At 40.2% G+C, this 16,309-nt stretch overlaps 1 protein-coding gene across 1 annotated transcript; it reads left to right on the top strand.

Moving 5' to 3' along the window:
- The first annotated feature begins 15,400 nt into the window (after positions 1 to 15,400).
- LOC146881579 (uncharacterized) lies at positions 15,401 to 15,850 on the top strand. The gene has a single exon (XM_085669246.1). The coding sequence runs from the start codon at positions 15,401 to 15,403 to the stop codon at positions 15,848 to 15,850; it is 450 nt and encodes a 149-aa protein (XP_085525372.1).
- The last annotated feature ends 459 nt before the right edge of the window (positions 15,851 to 16,309 follow it).

The raw sequence follows: 16,309 nt of genomic DNA, 5'->3' as shown, positions 1-16,309 counted from the left end.
CCTAGAGATTTCTTTTACAGAACACAAGGTGTGGGCTTATGGATCAAATCGACATGCATAGAAAACAAAAGAGAAATTTTGTCACAAAGCTAGCTAAGATAGTAGTTTTTTCTTGTGCTTGTGGAATTCTGAACATTCTTTTGTCTCTTTGTCTTCAGAAATCTGTTCTATTTTGCTTGTAGAATAGGTATCTTAAATTGTTATATCCTCTTCTTGATAGGTTTTATTTGTTGCTTTCTCTTTTATTTTTATATGGTTTTGTTCTTTAATTTTTTTTATGTGTAAAAGGATTGGAGCACCCCAAGTGCTTCTCTATTTATATATTTTTTATTGCTGATAAAAACATATATTGTATCATTATCAAACTCCATCACAATATATATCTCATGACATACTAAATTTTTTATAAAATATAAAAAATAATATGTAACATAACAATGTTTGTCAAAAAATAGATAAGCACGGCCGATACCAAGTAAGAATAATAATACATAAGTTTATTAAGTACATGTAGGAAGTTTTTTTAATTAGATGAAGAGCAAATAATATTCATAATCAGGAGAAGATTCTTCATTTAAATTATCGTCCTTTTCATTATTTTGTTCTTGAGACTAGGGATGAGGGATTTCAGAGTTCTGTTAAGTAGGGTTTGGCTGTTGCGGTTGTGGCTGCTGAAGGTGAGCCTGAGCATTAAGAGGGAGATATTTTTGGACTAGTGATTGAAAGGATCGAAACTCATACCTCAATTGCTCATTTTCCTCTAGGCTTTGTGAAAGTTGCTGCCTAATATTAGGGAGGTCCTCAATATTAGAAGAGGAGGAAGTTGGTAGTTGGTTCAAGCTTTCATTTAAACCTGTATAATATGAAACAAATTGGTCAGCCCCATAAAGCCTACCTTTCTTTTTTCCTCCAACACCTAGTCCTGATATTCTTGTCTTATTTAGGATCAACAGACGATTGCTCTTGTGTTCAATCAGCGCCACATGAGGAAACCTCAGATCTAGCTTGAGAAAACATAGTCTGAAATTCTTTTTGTAAGTAAAAAATGAACAATTATCATTATGTGGTGGTATATATATATATATATATATATATATATATATATATATATATATATATATATATATTAAGTTTAAGAGTAAATAAATAATATTAAACACGAAAAGAGACTTACATTTGTCTTCCTAGACCTCTCATCCACATACTCGCTAGTACACTTCTAAATATGTGTCTGCTGAAAGACTTCATCAAGAAACACTAGTTAATGTGTATACCATACGAAGTGTATGCTCGTGAGTGGTAATGGATCCACCCGTGTGTAGGGCTCCAGCCGTTTCAGAAGCCCTATTCTTTTTTGCTGCAATACATTTGCTGCGATAGGTTGAAGAATTCCAATGTTCTAGCAACCTAGTCCACATATCATTAGTAATCCATTATAGCCTTTCCCTAGCCATTATGATGTCTTTAAACAGCTCAGATAGACAATGAGAATCTCGACTGTTGAAATTTCTCTTAATTTCATTTTCATGCTTTGGGGTCCATTAAACTCTCCTCTACAACAACATAATTAAAACATTTAAAACATTATAAGTATATTAAGTAGGGAAGAATAGATCCTTGAAATGTGTAGAACATTTAAAACATTTAGAACATGTTACCTTAAAACGTTGCCAGAAATTATCCTTGTCTTTTTCAGGTATTGCTCCCCATGATGGTCAATAATTAAGAAATTGTTGCTTGATTGTCTTTGTGATAGCCTATGAAGCAACTCTAGATGGAACAAACCTAAAAGTCATGAAAATTTGTCACAAAATGAAAGAAGTTGTATAATATAAACAATTAGAATAAATGAATCGAAATATTACCCTCGATTGACAGGTTCAATCATCGGGCGATTATGTAGAGGAGGGTTGTGTTCTGCATTTGAATTAGGATCACCTATAGATACTGGTGCAACTTTATCACCTACAATTGGGGATGGTGTACATTGCTCACAAATAGTAGGAGATTGGCCACCAATCGAGGCTGGGTATGGCACAGTATGAGGTGAAGGGGATGTTGCAATATCTATAGAAGGGGTATGTATCTCGGTGTGTTACTTTGATTATCAAGTAAGATAAGAGAGAGTTACTTTTTTTCTTCAAAAATGGGAGAGGACAAATGAGAAATGAGTTTGTGTCAAAAATGGGAGAGGACAAATGAGAGATGAGTACAATTTATGTAAAACTAAAAGGACAATGAGAACGAAAATAGAAAATATCTTAATAAATATTTGGTTTAATTACTCTTCTAGTTCCGGTTTTCATACAAAAAATGTTAAATTGGTCCTCTAGTTTTTTTTAAGTCTCAAATTTGGTCCTGATTTATGAAAAAACTGATGCAATTTTATCCTTTTCCTTTTCATTAAATTTCTTAAAACGAATCAATGAGTTTTCATTAAAATTGAAGTTGTTAATAAGAATGATTTGTTTTGTTGATGTAATTACCATAATCTTAGTGTCAATTTTGATGAAATTTATTGATCCGCTTCAATAGATTTAACGAAAAGGACCAAATTGCATCAATTTTTCAAAAGTCATGACCAAATTAAGATTAAAAAACATTGGAGGACCAACTTGACATTTTTGGACGAAAATAGTGACAAAAAATTATTTAAACCTAAATATTTTTATTTTTTTATTATATTTAATTTTATGCTTTATTATCTATTAACATTAAATTTTGTACTCTATAAAAGAAATAAAAAAACACAATTTAATTCTCAATAATTTCTAAAATATACTACCTACAATTTAAAAAATTTAAAAAGTATAAATAATTTTTATAAAATTAAAAAATATGTAGGCAACCATGCCCTCCCTCCCCTACCATGATCCCTAAATATATATATATATATATATATATATATATATATATATATATATATATATATATATATATATATATATATATATTTATTGGCTATAGAATAAAATTTGAATTTTTTTTATGAATAACGAAGAATATATAATTATTTCTCTAAAATCATATTTAGACACTAATTTAGAAAATAAATAGTTGAATTTAGATTAAAAACTTAATAAGTAATTGTACTATACTACGCAGATAGAGCCAGAAACAATGAATGTCCGACCCTAACCATCAACTTATAGTCTTGCTTGATTACATTATCAATCAACCGCATACAAAACTAATGCATACGTAGCGGCTAAATTTACATATCGGCATAGACCACCTACTTTGAACTTATGAAATAATAGCCAAATACACATCCCTAATCTTGATACTTGGGCCCTAAGTAGGCCCACCTAAACCTAAAAGGAACCCAACAGGCCCAATAAAGGTCCAACTCATTAACCAAGTAATATGTAATATGTGATTAAAGTTCTATAAATACAGGTGGGCCCCAAGAATTAAAGGTACTTATTTTAATTATTCCTAAAACTATGATTTAAGTTTTGAGAGCTCTCACTGACTTGATCGTTAGAGTCCTTTCTGCAGGTAACCTCCAAAATATTCAATCCGGCAACAAGACATAAAGGCATATCAAACAAGATCGAGAAGTATCCATCTCAAGAAATCGGGGATTGGGTAGAAAATAATTTATGCTCCTTGATATCTTACTATTATTTCTGCATGAACAGTAATTAAAACATAGTAACTACATAAAAGTCATTTTAACATTTACAGACAAAAATAATTTAATAAAATAAAATATAAATATTTGTATTTCATTTTATGCAAACTATTTTGATATTTGGGTCGTTAAAGTAGTGTATTTAATTTGAAAAATTAAATTTCAATTTTACTTTTGTACTGCACCTAGGTGGCCCAACAAAACTACTCACACTTCTCATCCTTTGCCGCTATAGCTATACCGACATAGGTTGGAGGACTGGTGTACTGCACCTAGGCGGCCTAATACGACTATATAGTAAAATTTGCCCATAGCCCGCAAGCATGTAGACAGTTATCAAATGAATCAACGGACAAGCATAAGCATACTACGCCGCCTACTTAAGAGGACAGGATGACATATGCCGACCATTACACACTTAGAATATTGAGACAAACCCCCTAAGACCAACAATCATTGAACTAAGGGGGCCTGGCCAGGCCTAGGCCCACCTACGACCCAATCAATAACCCAACCCATGACAAGGTCAAGCATAATTAATAAACTATAAATACGCGTGGACCCGAGCAATTAAAGGTACGCATTCATTAATCCCTTAATCATGAGATTTGACTTTCTAAGAATCCTTTGGCTGACGACTTGAACGTCAGAGTCGTCTCCGCAGGTAACCCCTCTTGGGTCCAAGCCAGTCTAAACAGTGATACCAGCAGATGAGTCATGTGGGCCGAGGAGAAGCTAGCTAGAGATGTTGCGGATTGAGGTAAGGTGATGTTTGTGTCTGACTTCTCTTACTTATTCTCCGCATAAACAATTGGCGCCCACCGTAGGGCACGAATGTAACACCTTGCGTATCAACCCGCACATTGTCGACGATGGTTTCTATTCGCAGCAGAGCTAGAGTGACGAAGCAACATGAAGAAGGTCCCACAGCGCCGTCTAGCACCACCTAGAACTTGGCCGTTATCCTTGAAGGCTAAGTCAAGATGCAATAAGAGCTCGCTGATCTGAAGAAACGTAGTGTTGATGAGATAGAGGCACTCAGACAAGAAAACTCCTGGCTGAGGAAGAAGATCGAGGCTGACCCCACCTAGAAGGGGAAAGCCAGGGAAACATCAAAAGCCCCCAAGTCTCCAGCTTACCAGCCCAATGAAGAAGAAAACGAGTACAATCCTACCCCACACACCTTCACCACCACTCACCCGACACCCGTCATCTCTACCCATCACACACACTTTCATCCCACCCACCTAGGACACACCGCATCACCTACAACCGCTGCCACCCTTCCCACTACCCATATCCCAACGCTCAACTTCACCTATACTTTTCCTACCCTCGTCCACCACCTATTCCACCACACCCGTTACCACCTCAACCACCCACGCATCGCCACCCTTTCACTGATTCCATCATCAACACCCCTCTCCTTGCCTAGTGGGAACCCTTCGCGCTGGACCGTTATACGGGAGAAACCGACCCTAACGAGCACCTCAAAATATACATAACCCATGTCACCCTTTATATATCCCACGATGACATCTTCTGCAAAGCTCTTCGCACCACCCTCAAAGGCCCTACCCTCGAATGGTTCATTACTCTCCTGCTATATTCCATTGACTATTTTGACACCCTTTCCCACAACTCTTTCCCTCCTTGGCGTCAGATAAGAACAAGATGAGACGTTGTGGGCTTTCATAGACCGCTTCAGCAAGGCTGCCCTCCGCACACCCCACCTACCCCAAGAAATCATTCTCCAATGTATGGCCCTTACTCTCAATCCCGAACCCTTGGCCAATAACGTCTACCTGCACCCACCCACATTCATGCACGAACTAACCTCCGTGCTGTGGATTACATCTGCATGGAAGAGATACAGACCCTTCACACAAAGTTCTGTAATGACTACACTCCCTCCCTTGCTGCCCCTAATAAACCACCCTCACGGCCTGACTCCAATTATAGAGAACCTAGACAACCATGCTTCACCAGATACGCGCTGCTACGTGTCCCCAGATCCCGCCTTCATAACGAAGCCTTCCATGCCGACCTCATCCCACCACCTCGTAAAACATCCAACCCTCCCAATGCAGACATGACCAAGTACTACTGCTACAACTTAAGCAACGACCATACCACAGACGAATGCAAGGCACTTCAAGATAAAATAGAAGAATTGGTTTGTGCCGTCCATTTCTGCTGCTTCATCCGTAGAGACGAACGCCCACATCAATCTCGATCCGATCACAGATATCCCCCTTGCGGTTCTCGTCACGACCGCCGTCCCACCCAACCAACTAACCCTGACCCACAACTTGCCCGCACTGATGTCACATCGACTGATCCCCCACTACGCGGCACGATTAACACCACCTTTGAAGGCTTTACTAGCGGCAGATCCACCTCTTCAGCTAGAAAGAAACATCTCTGTCAAACTTTGCATGCCTCCCATTATCTTCACAGACGATGATTCCATGGTGTCGACCACCAACAGGTCGACCCCATGGTCATCACAGTCGTACTCCAGAACTAAGCAGTCAAAAAAGTCTCCATCGACCAAGGCAGCTCGGTTGACATCCTATACTAGACAACATACCAGAAACTCCATCTTCCTACCAATGCCATGATCGCGTATGATGAGCCTATCTACGACTTCTCTGGGGAGAAGGTCTCCACTCGTGGATACATAGGCCTCCATACTGCTTTTTGCGATGGCACTCAAACTAAAACAATCCCCATCCGTTTCCTTGTCGTCCACGCGCCTACATCTTATAATGTTCTCCCCGGCCGACCATCCCTCAACACATTAGGCGTTGTCGTCTCTATGCCACACTTAGCCATGAAATTCCCCTCTCCATCTGGTGACATCCTTACTAACCATGGCGACAAACGGCTCGCATGCAAATGCTACAGGGCTAGCCTACGTGCACAACTACCCATCCTGCAAACAAACAACATTGAACGCCGACCCGGCTTTGACATAGCCTTATCTAGTGTCGACTTGGACCCCATGAAATCACATACAAATTAAGAAAAATAATAAGAAACCACATGGAATCTATAATTAGAATAAATAATGTCACTTTGAATTAATTAGTCTTTAAATAAATAAATAAATATATATATATATTATTCACCCACATCAAACGAAGATCTCCACGGAGGTCATTCTCGAATTTCTTGCATCGCCACTCCTCATCTAGCGACATGGTGTAGAAACGACTAAGATGTTTGAACTTTTCTGCGTACTCAGCTAAAAATTTGTTCCCTTGAGTCAACTGCAAAAATTCCACCTCTTTAGCATAATTGACGCTGTCGGGGAAGTACTCGGAGAGAAACTTCCTTCTAAAGACATCCCAAGTAACTAGTTCCTGCCTCTCCTCCATGATGGACTTCATATTGATTCACTAGTGTTCAGCCTCACTCGTGAGCATGTACATCGCGGAGGTTAGCCTACTGTCCTTGGGGCACATCTTAGCATCAAATATTCTCTCGATGTCTTTCAACCACTGATTTGCGACATCTGGACTGGTCTTTCCATTGAACTTGATTGGATGGTGCTTCATGAAGTCTTCCAAACTCCATTCTGGATGGAGAGGTCTTGGTTCGAGGTCATGGACAGGGCAGCGGTCCTGTTTTCCTCCAATTGGCGGAGGGCCTCCATGTGCTGCATGTGGGCGTCCTCAACAGCCAACCTTGCAACCTCCATCTGCTTCATCACCAATTGTTGTTGCTCTAAAGATGTCGACTGGCGGTGCATTGACGCCTCATGCTATTGCATAATATTAGTCCTCTTTTGAGTTAAGGCGACCACCATAGTCTCTATCGCCCTAGCGATATTTGGTGCGTCGCCTTGAGAAGATTGAACATTCCTACGCGGAGGTGCCTTGTCACTGGCACACAAGAAAACAATAGTCAGACTTGATTAGATGAGAAACTTAGCTAGCAACACAAAAGACACAACCTTTGCTAAGCAGGCACACTAGACCATAGATCCTAAGGAACGACCGCTATGATACCATAAATGTAATGTCCCAAAAATTGGGTAACCTCAAATTAATAAGATGTCGCATACATAAATATTCAGAGAGTACAGAGTTTGGGATATAGAGGTATATAGCCATAACAAATAAAAAGGGGCCCCACATGGCCTAAAACAATGTACAATAGTTCAAAAGTATCACAAAGTCTTGTCCAGAACAAGAGAATCTTAAACTACTAAAACTCCATCACCTGTGGGCTCTATAGTGAGCCCGATACCCATCCATAACCATCAAGCTGTGACATCCATATTATCATTACCACTGTCAGGGTTCTCACATCTGCTCACATCAATAAAATTGATGATCATCGCAAATGAGAAAAACCACACACAAACATACAAGCAAGCATAAGGGTATGCTAGTGAAAGAGATTCTTATATCATAACACTCAACATGCAATTTCAAAATCATTTAAGACTCCTAGACTTGACTATCCAGATACGTAAAATGAGGCACCACCACGAGACCGTGGAATTACGTCCTAGTAGTGAGGCACCACGACGAGGCCTTCATGGAATTACGTCCTGGCCTTGAGGCACCACCACGATACCCTCATGGAATTGCGTCCTTACATTGGGGCACCACCATGAACTCTCACTAGGAGGGTCCATGGGATTACGTCCATTAGATGAGGCACCACCATGAGCTCCAACTATGAGAGTCATGGGATTACGTCCTACCTATACCTTGTCCATGTTTCACCAACCAATCATAGTTCCCATGCATATCAATCTCATGCCAATATATATATTAATAACCAACTATCCAAGCATATATCATACCAAGCTCATGCCAAACACATCGACTTCCAGCCCCAATATATCATATAGAGTATATATGGCATCATAACTTGACCTGTTTAAAACACACATCAACCAATCATGTGAAACACACGCATATACACTCAACTCTGCCAATCTCGCTCAAGCTAAATAGCTCTCGCTCAGGCGAGAGGAACCCCTCACTCAAGCTACCTGCTCTCGCCTGAGCAAGACTGCAAACAGAGGGCACGTCGAGGTCTCGCTCAAGCTAGCCCAACTCACTTAGGCGAGACTACTCTCACTCAAGCTAGTGGCCTTCGTTTAGGCGAGCCCTCGAACCAGAGAGAAAGGTGGGTCGCAACTGTTCTCACTCAGGCGAGAGCTCCTCGCTTAAGCAAGAGCTTTTCATTTTGAGTGACCAACAGCTCGCCTATGCGTGTTCAGTAGAACCTCCCCTGCTCTCACGTGTGCCAAGCCAGAAAATCGTCCAAGACAACACAAGAAATGTATTTTTATATGATAGACAAAATGAATCAAGCATCCATAACGTAAAACAGGCCAAGCATGAGAAAATGACTTAAAACAATGAAACCCTAGCTTCCATTACCTGGAAAGGGCTGGCAGAAAACCTCGACACTTAAGCTACGAGCACCACAGTTTTGAGAACAGATTTGGGGAGCTGAAAAGAATGGTGGAAACAGATTCCAAATGGGTTACCATGGTGAACCCTAGCTAAAAACACGAAAATCCAACTAAAGGAGAAGAATACGAAGTGAAAATAACTTATGTGGATGCGAGAATGAGCCAAACTCACTTGAAATTGAATGGGTCTCAAAAGCCTAGCAGAGCACAGTTGGAGAGAGTGAGAGAGTAAGGTGGTTGTGTTTCTATAAAGTGGCAGAAATGAGAGTGTTAGCTGGTTTAGGGTATTTGGCTCCTTATGGGCCAACCCTAGGCCCAACCGATTTGGGGCAGCCCCTCTAAAATTAGCGTAGAATAAAATAAGTGGGCCTTACAAGTATTCAATGTATTTAAGTTTTTCTTCTTTTAAATTAAAATATGTCCCTTTTGAAGGTTTGAAATATGTTTTTTAATAAATACAATGTTTTCTTCATAATTATTCACTCAATTTTATTATATTAATTGAAATATTATTATGGCTAAAAGCAAAATAATCATTCTTTAAATAAATGTAATTTTTTTAAAAAAAATTATAATATAATTATTATTTTATTTTATTTTTATGATATATATATATATATAGTATTTTAAATGTACTAATTCAAGTTAAATATTAATGTTCAAAATGTGAATGTTTTGTCATTATTAAAACTGCATTAGCTTAAGCTTTAAGAAGCACAAGGTATAGAAGTGGATCATGCTAAGGTGGAAATTGTCCAAAATTGGCATAAGGTAAGAAGGTTCATGGAAAGATTCTCTAACATAGTGGTACACTTAACATAACTAAATCCCAAGGATCAATCTTTCACATGTGAGGCCAATTTCCATGAGTTGAAGTAATATGTAGTTGGTAAATGCTATTTTTTTTCATTACTATGTTTTTCTTTATTATTTGACATGTGTCGCCTTTTGTGGATTTGTTATGCGATCATTTTTTTTATTCTTCTGTGATGCTTGTATTACGAATTGTGGTTGCATAATTAAAGTAAGTGTTAACTCATGTAGCGTTTCGTTATGTATTGGACATGTGGTGTGCATTTGATGTTACGATTATTTAAGCTTATAAATAATGGAAATTGTAAGCCCTTTTATTTTTTGTCCTAAAACTTTAGGTCTATCCTTAATTATTGGGCCTAAGGCTGGCTCATAGGGTACCCAAGACCCCCCTTACAGCCACTTGTTTCCTTTCATTATGTACTTTGCCAAAAACAGCTCCTTCATTCACTCTCTTTTTCTCTCCAACAAAGGTCTACTAGGGTTTGGCTTTCATTCTTCGTTGAGCTAGTAAACTCCATTTTTATTCCACGTAAGTTGGTCCTTAACCCATAGCTTCTCTTTTCTAGATTTGTTTTTGTGATTCCAGCTAGGGTTCATCTTGGTAACCTCGTCTTCAATATGTGCCAGTATTTCCATCTCACGAATCTGCTCTTGGAGTTGTAGTGCTCATGTGTTGAGTGCTTGTGTCTTTTGCTAGCAGTTTTCAAGGTAAGGGAAGCTAGGGTTCACATGTTTTTACTATATTCTGCCTGTTTTAGCTTTGCCTCGTGTTTATATGGCTTGTGTGCTACTGTGGTTGCATGCAATACTTTGAATTGTTTTTTGGTATGAAATGTATGTTGGATGTGTGTTTGAACAGTGGCGAGAATTGGTATTTCGGCCCAAGCGAGTTTGTAGTACCTTACCCTGGTTTCTATTCGAGCTTTCGCTCAGGCGAAGAGCTTTTGTTTTGAGCGATGAAGCATCTCGCTCAGGTGAGAGCGTCTTGCCTAAGCGAGAACTCATGGGAGCTTGAGGTGTTTCGCTTCAGTTGTAGCTCAGGCGAGAGACCTCACCTTTGGACGAAGAGGAATCTCACTCAAGCGAGGAGGTCTCGCCTAAGCGAGAACTCGCGAAACCTACAGGGCTCTCTGTTGGCAGTCTCGCCTAAGCGAGAGCCTGTAGCTTGAGTGAAAGACCCCTTTCGCCTGAGCAAAGGCCCATGGCTTGAGCGAGACCGGTGCAAGAACTTGCTATATGATGTGATCCCAATAAAGCTTATAGCTTGGGCCAACACCTAGGCCCAAATCATGTTCAAATCCTAATCCATGGCCCACATGTATCTCAATCCTAAAGCCCACCAAGAGGCCTAATAAAAAGTGGCATGCTAAAAAAGATCTAAAATGACTTCATCCAAGATGGCCCAAACCCACATGGGTTTCTCACACTCTTCACATGGGCCAAAGAAGATGTGAAGATTTGAAGAGGTGTATCAAAGAGCAGTAGAATAACAATAAGATTGGCCCATTGTTTAGGCCTTGTTTTCTAGAATAATAAGTCAAACAATGTGTAGTTGAATTCATAAAATTGGGCTTGACTAAGCCCAATAGGAGATTTGGCCATGAGCTACCAAAGGTCAAAGGTGGAATAAGTGGAAGTCAACATTCCTTCCTACACCTCATGGATCCAATGCATCCAAGGGCTAGTAATGCTTCCTCCTTTTTCCAAGGTATCATCCAATGGCCATGAGCCATGCTCCTTCTCCAAGCCATCTTCCACGACCAAGATTGAATGCCTTTCTCATCCAAGGGCTAAGAGTGCTTATATGTGTATGCTTTCATATAAAAGCCTAAATTTTAGGCTATTGTAATCACTATTGAAATTTCTAATAGAATATTTGTGTTGAGATCACTCCACTCTTCTATTATTTTGAGAGCACCTAAGCTAGAGGTTTACAACATTTCCTTTAGCCACCTTCCACTAGTCTAGTTTCTAGTCTAGTTCTCATTTCCCCACTCCAAATTTCGTTGCTACAAGAGCCTTAAACACTTGTCTCCATGCCATTTTCCGCTGCTTATGGAGTTCCTACCAGCCGCCACACATTGGAGCTCCATCACTATATGGTTTTTCTCTTTCATGTTTTTGGTTGTTGGTTGTATGATTGGTTGGATTACCCTATTTAAAGCATGAAATATGTGAATATGCATGTAATATCTGATTGTATTTGATTGTAATTGATGGGCTTGGTATGAATAAGTTTATGAATCATGATTGTTTGGATATTGGCATGAGGTTGTTATGCATGATAAATCTATGGTTAGTTGGTTAGACATGGCTATGGTATGCGTTGGACGTAATTCCATGAATCTCTTGGTGAGATCTCATGGTGGTGCCTTATGTGATGGATGTAATCCCATGAACCTCTTGGTGAGATCTCATGGTGGTGCCTTATGTGATGGATGTAATCCCATGAACCTCTTGGTGAGATCTCATGGTGGTGCCTTATGTGATGGACGTAATTCCATGAACCTCTTACTAAGCTTTCGTGGTGGTGCCTTATGTATATAATCAAGTAAGGATTCAAGTAAGGATTGCATCCTTAAACTCTAAAGAGTTTGTTAGTCTCACGTAGAGCGGACTGACTCAAGTGGTGAGATAGCAAGAGGTCTTAGTTTGTGGCTGGATAATGGCCTTAGATGTTTGAAGGCTAACCTTGTGCGTGTAGGGTGAAACCCATTGGCAATGGCCCTGCAAGGGTTGATATTGGACTCATGTTGTGAAGGACCTTTATTATATTGTAATCTCTTACTCTATTAGTAAGCTTTTGGTCATCTGTCAGAACTCTTGTATTTTGTTCCTAACATCATGTATTGCCTTTGCTTATCTTCTGGTATATTTGGATGACTATAATATCCTTTATACTTTAAGTCTTGTGCCCCTTTGGATATTATGATTTATGCGACCTTCCATTTATGGTATCATAGCGGTCGTTCCTTAGAGTCTGTGGACTTGTGTGCTTGCTTCATTTTCGTTGTGTCTTCCTAGTGTTTGTTAGCTAAGTTCCTAGTTTGACAAGTTTGACTGATGGTTCCTTCTGTGTGTCCAGTGATATGACACTCCTTCGCATAAATCCTCAACCTCCTCGGGGTGATGCACCAGATATCGCAAGGGCAATAGAGGCTATGGTGGCAGCCTTAACCTAGGAAAGTAAAGCTATGGTGCAGCAGCATGAGGCTTCCATGCAGCGTCAAGAACCATACATGGAGCAGCAAAAGTTTGTTATGTAGTAGATGGAGGCTGCAAGGTTGGCTTCTGAGGCTGCTCAGAGGCAACACATGGAGGCCCTCCGATAGTTAGAGGAGAGCAGGACCGCTGCCCCTGTCTACGGCCCTGAACCACGACCTCCCCAGCTGTATTGGAGCTTGGAGGATTTTTTGAAGCATCACCTGGGCAAGTTCAATGGTAAAACCAGTCCTAATGTCGCAGACTAGTGGTTGAAGGACATGGAGAGGATCTTTAATGCTAAGATGTGTCGGGAGGAGAGAAAACTTGCCTTCGTAGTGTACATGCTCACTAGAGAGGCAAAGCATTGGTGGGCTAGCATGAAGTCTATTATGCAAGAGAAGCAGGAGCCAGTCACATGGGAAGCATTTAGGAGGAAGTTCCTCTTCGAGTACTTTCGTGATAGCGTGACATATGCTAAGGAGGTGGAGTTACTCCAACTGACCCATGGGAACAAGTCCGTGGCAGAATATGCAGAGAGGTTCAAACACCTCGGGCGCTTCTACACCATGCCCTTAGATGAGGTATGGAGGTGTATTAAAAGTGGAAGCAGTGATAAAGTGGGAACGTCCCAAGTCAGCAGCAAAGATCAGAAGCTTCGTGGGTTTAGCTGGCTACTATAGGAGATTCATAAAAGGATCCTCCAAAATAGTGGCGCCTCTGACACAACTTACTAGGAAGGACCAACATTTTGCTTGGACTGATAGGTGTGAAGAAAGCTTTCAAGAGCTTAAGAAAAGGCTGACAAGTGCTCCAATGTTAGTTATCCCTGATGTTGGTAAACCCTGTGAGGTTTACTATGATGCCTCTCATCAGAGTCTCATCTGTGTGCTAATGTAGGGGAATAAGGCGGTGACGTATGATTCGAGGCAGCTTAAGGTGCATGAGAAGAACTACCCCACCCATGACATGAAGACGGCAACACTGGTGTTTGCCTTAAATATGTGGAGGCATTATCTCTATGGTGACCAGTTTCGCATATTAAGTGATCACAAGAGCCTCAAGTATCTGTTTGATCAGAAAGAACTGAACATGAGGTAGAGGAGGTGGATAAAGTTCTTAAAGGACTATGATTTCGAAATCCTATATCATTTGGGAAAGGCGAATGTGGTGGCAGATGCTTTGAGCAAGAAGACAGTGCATGCAGCACACCTTATGATTAAGGAGTTGGAGTTGCTAGAGAGATTCAAAGACATGAAGCTACAAGTTGAATTGGTATCAGAGTTCATTAGGTGTAGTGCGTTGGCTATATCTAGTGACTTTTTGAACTTAGTCAATGAAAAGCAGTTGGTGGATGCCAATTTGAAAGGAGTGAGAGAATTGCTTGGATCAGATGAAGCGAAAAAGTTTGCCTTGGGTAGTGACAATGTACTTAGATTCAGAGGCAGGGTGTGTGTACCTGAAGATGCTAAGGTGAAGAGATTGATCCTTAAGGAAGGACACAAGAGTCGTCTCAGTTTGCATCCTGGTATGACTAAGATGTACTAGGATCTCAAGGAGACCTTTTGGTGGAAGGGCATGAAGAAAGATGTGGCTTAGTTTGTATCCGCCTGTTTGACATGTCAAAAGGTGAAGGTAGAGCATCAGAGGCCCGGGGGAACTCTACAACCTTTAGATATACTGGTGTGGAAATGGGATAGCATGGCTATGGATTTTGTGACCCATTTGCCACGAACCTCTAGAGGTCACAACACGATCTAGGTTGTGGTGGAGCGATTGACCAAGAGTGCTCATTTCTTGGCAATGAACTTGAGGATGTCTATGGCCAATTTGGCTCACTTGTACATGAAGTAAATAATGAGATTGCATGGGGTACCGTCGGGCATAGTTTCAAATAAAGATCTGCGGTTCACTTCACGGTTCTGGCAGACATTGTAGAGTGCTTTGGGTAGCAAGTTAACCATGAGTTCAGCCTATCATCCCCAGGTTGATGGCTACTCAGAGAGAACGATTCAGTCGCTTGAGGATCTATTGAGGATATGTGTGCTGGATCATTTGGGTGTTGGGGATGAAGTTTTACCTTTTATAGAATTAACCTACAACAATAGTTTTCTTGCAAGCATCGACATGACCCATATGAAGCTCTTTATGGCCGGAAGTGCAGGACCCCTCTGTGTTCATATCAAGATGGAGAAGTAGTGTTGGTTGGGCCTGAGTTATTAGAGCAAACTACAAAGAAAGTGAAGATGGTGAGAGATAGGTTACAAGCCTCTTAGAGTAGGCAGAAGGCCTATGTAGACCAAATGAGGAGACCCTTGGAATTCATGGCTGGAGATCAAGTGTTCTTGAGGGTGACCCGAACCATTGGCGTGGGAAGGGCTATCCACTCAAGGAAGCTTTCTCCTAAGTTTCTTGGCCCTTATCAAATCTCGAGGAAGATTAGGCTTATGGCTTATGAGATTGCTTTGCCTCCTCAGTTGCCCAATGTCCACCTGGTATTTCATGTCTCACAGTTGAGGAAGTATGTATTTGACCCATCATATGTGTTGGAAGCTGAGGATGTACAAATCAAGGAGGATCTTACGATGGAAGTACCACCCATTGCTTTGGAGGATCACCGAGTGAATGAACGCCGGGGAAAACCAGTCAGTCTTGTCAAGGTCTTCTGGGACCGGAGGACGGGTGACTTTACTTGGGAGCTAGAGGAGGATATGAGGAAGTCACATCCACATCTGTTTTCTGGTAAGTCTTAATTTTCGAGGACGAAAATTTTTGTTGTTGGAGAGATTATAAGTCCCTTTTATTTTCTGTCCTAAAACTTTGGGCATGTCTTTAACTATTGGGGACGTTACAGAAATAAAATAATTGGTAGGTTTCTAGGTGTATAAATATTAAGTTTTAATAGGTGATTAAATTAGAAGGGTCACTAGAGGAGGATTGATTTTTTTGAGGGGCGATCATTTGAATAAAGTTTTGAATATCAAAGTCTTTTAAAGGAATAGAGTATTAAAGAAAAGGTGGTTTAAGTATATAGGCAATTGAACATAAATTATAAACTACAATAATAATGATTTTGGATGATTTTTGGTAAGTGAAAGTGAACCTTTGGTTATTTGATAAATGGTACAAGTGATGACTTGGATGATAAATCATTGTGTGAGTATAAATTTATGAGAAATGAAGTTTATATGGTGAATTTTAGAGGTTGTTAA

The sequence above is a fragment of the Vigna unguiculata genome, chromosome 11 (genome assembly GCF_037176805.1).
Source record: "Vigna unguiculata cultivar grain cowpea cultivar isolate G323 ecotype 2 chromosome 11, ASM3717680v1, whole genome shotgun sequence".
NCBI lineage: Eukaryota > Viridiplantae > Streptophyta > Magnoliopsida > Fabales > Fabaceae > Vigna > Vigna unguiculata.
The sequence above is the reverse complement of the archived record's forward strand: the minus strand, read 5'-3'. Positions and strand labels throughout refer to the sequence as shown.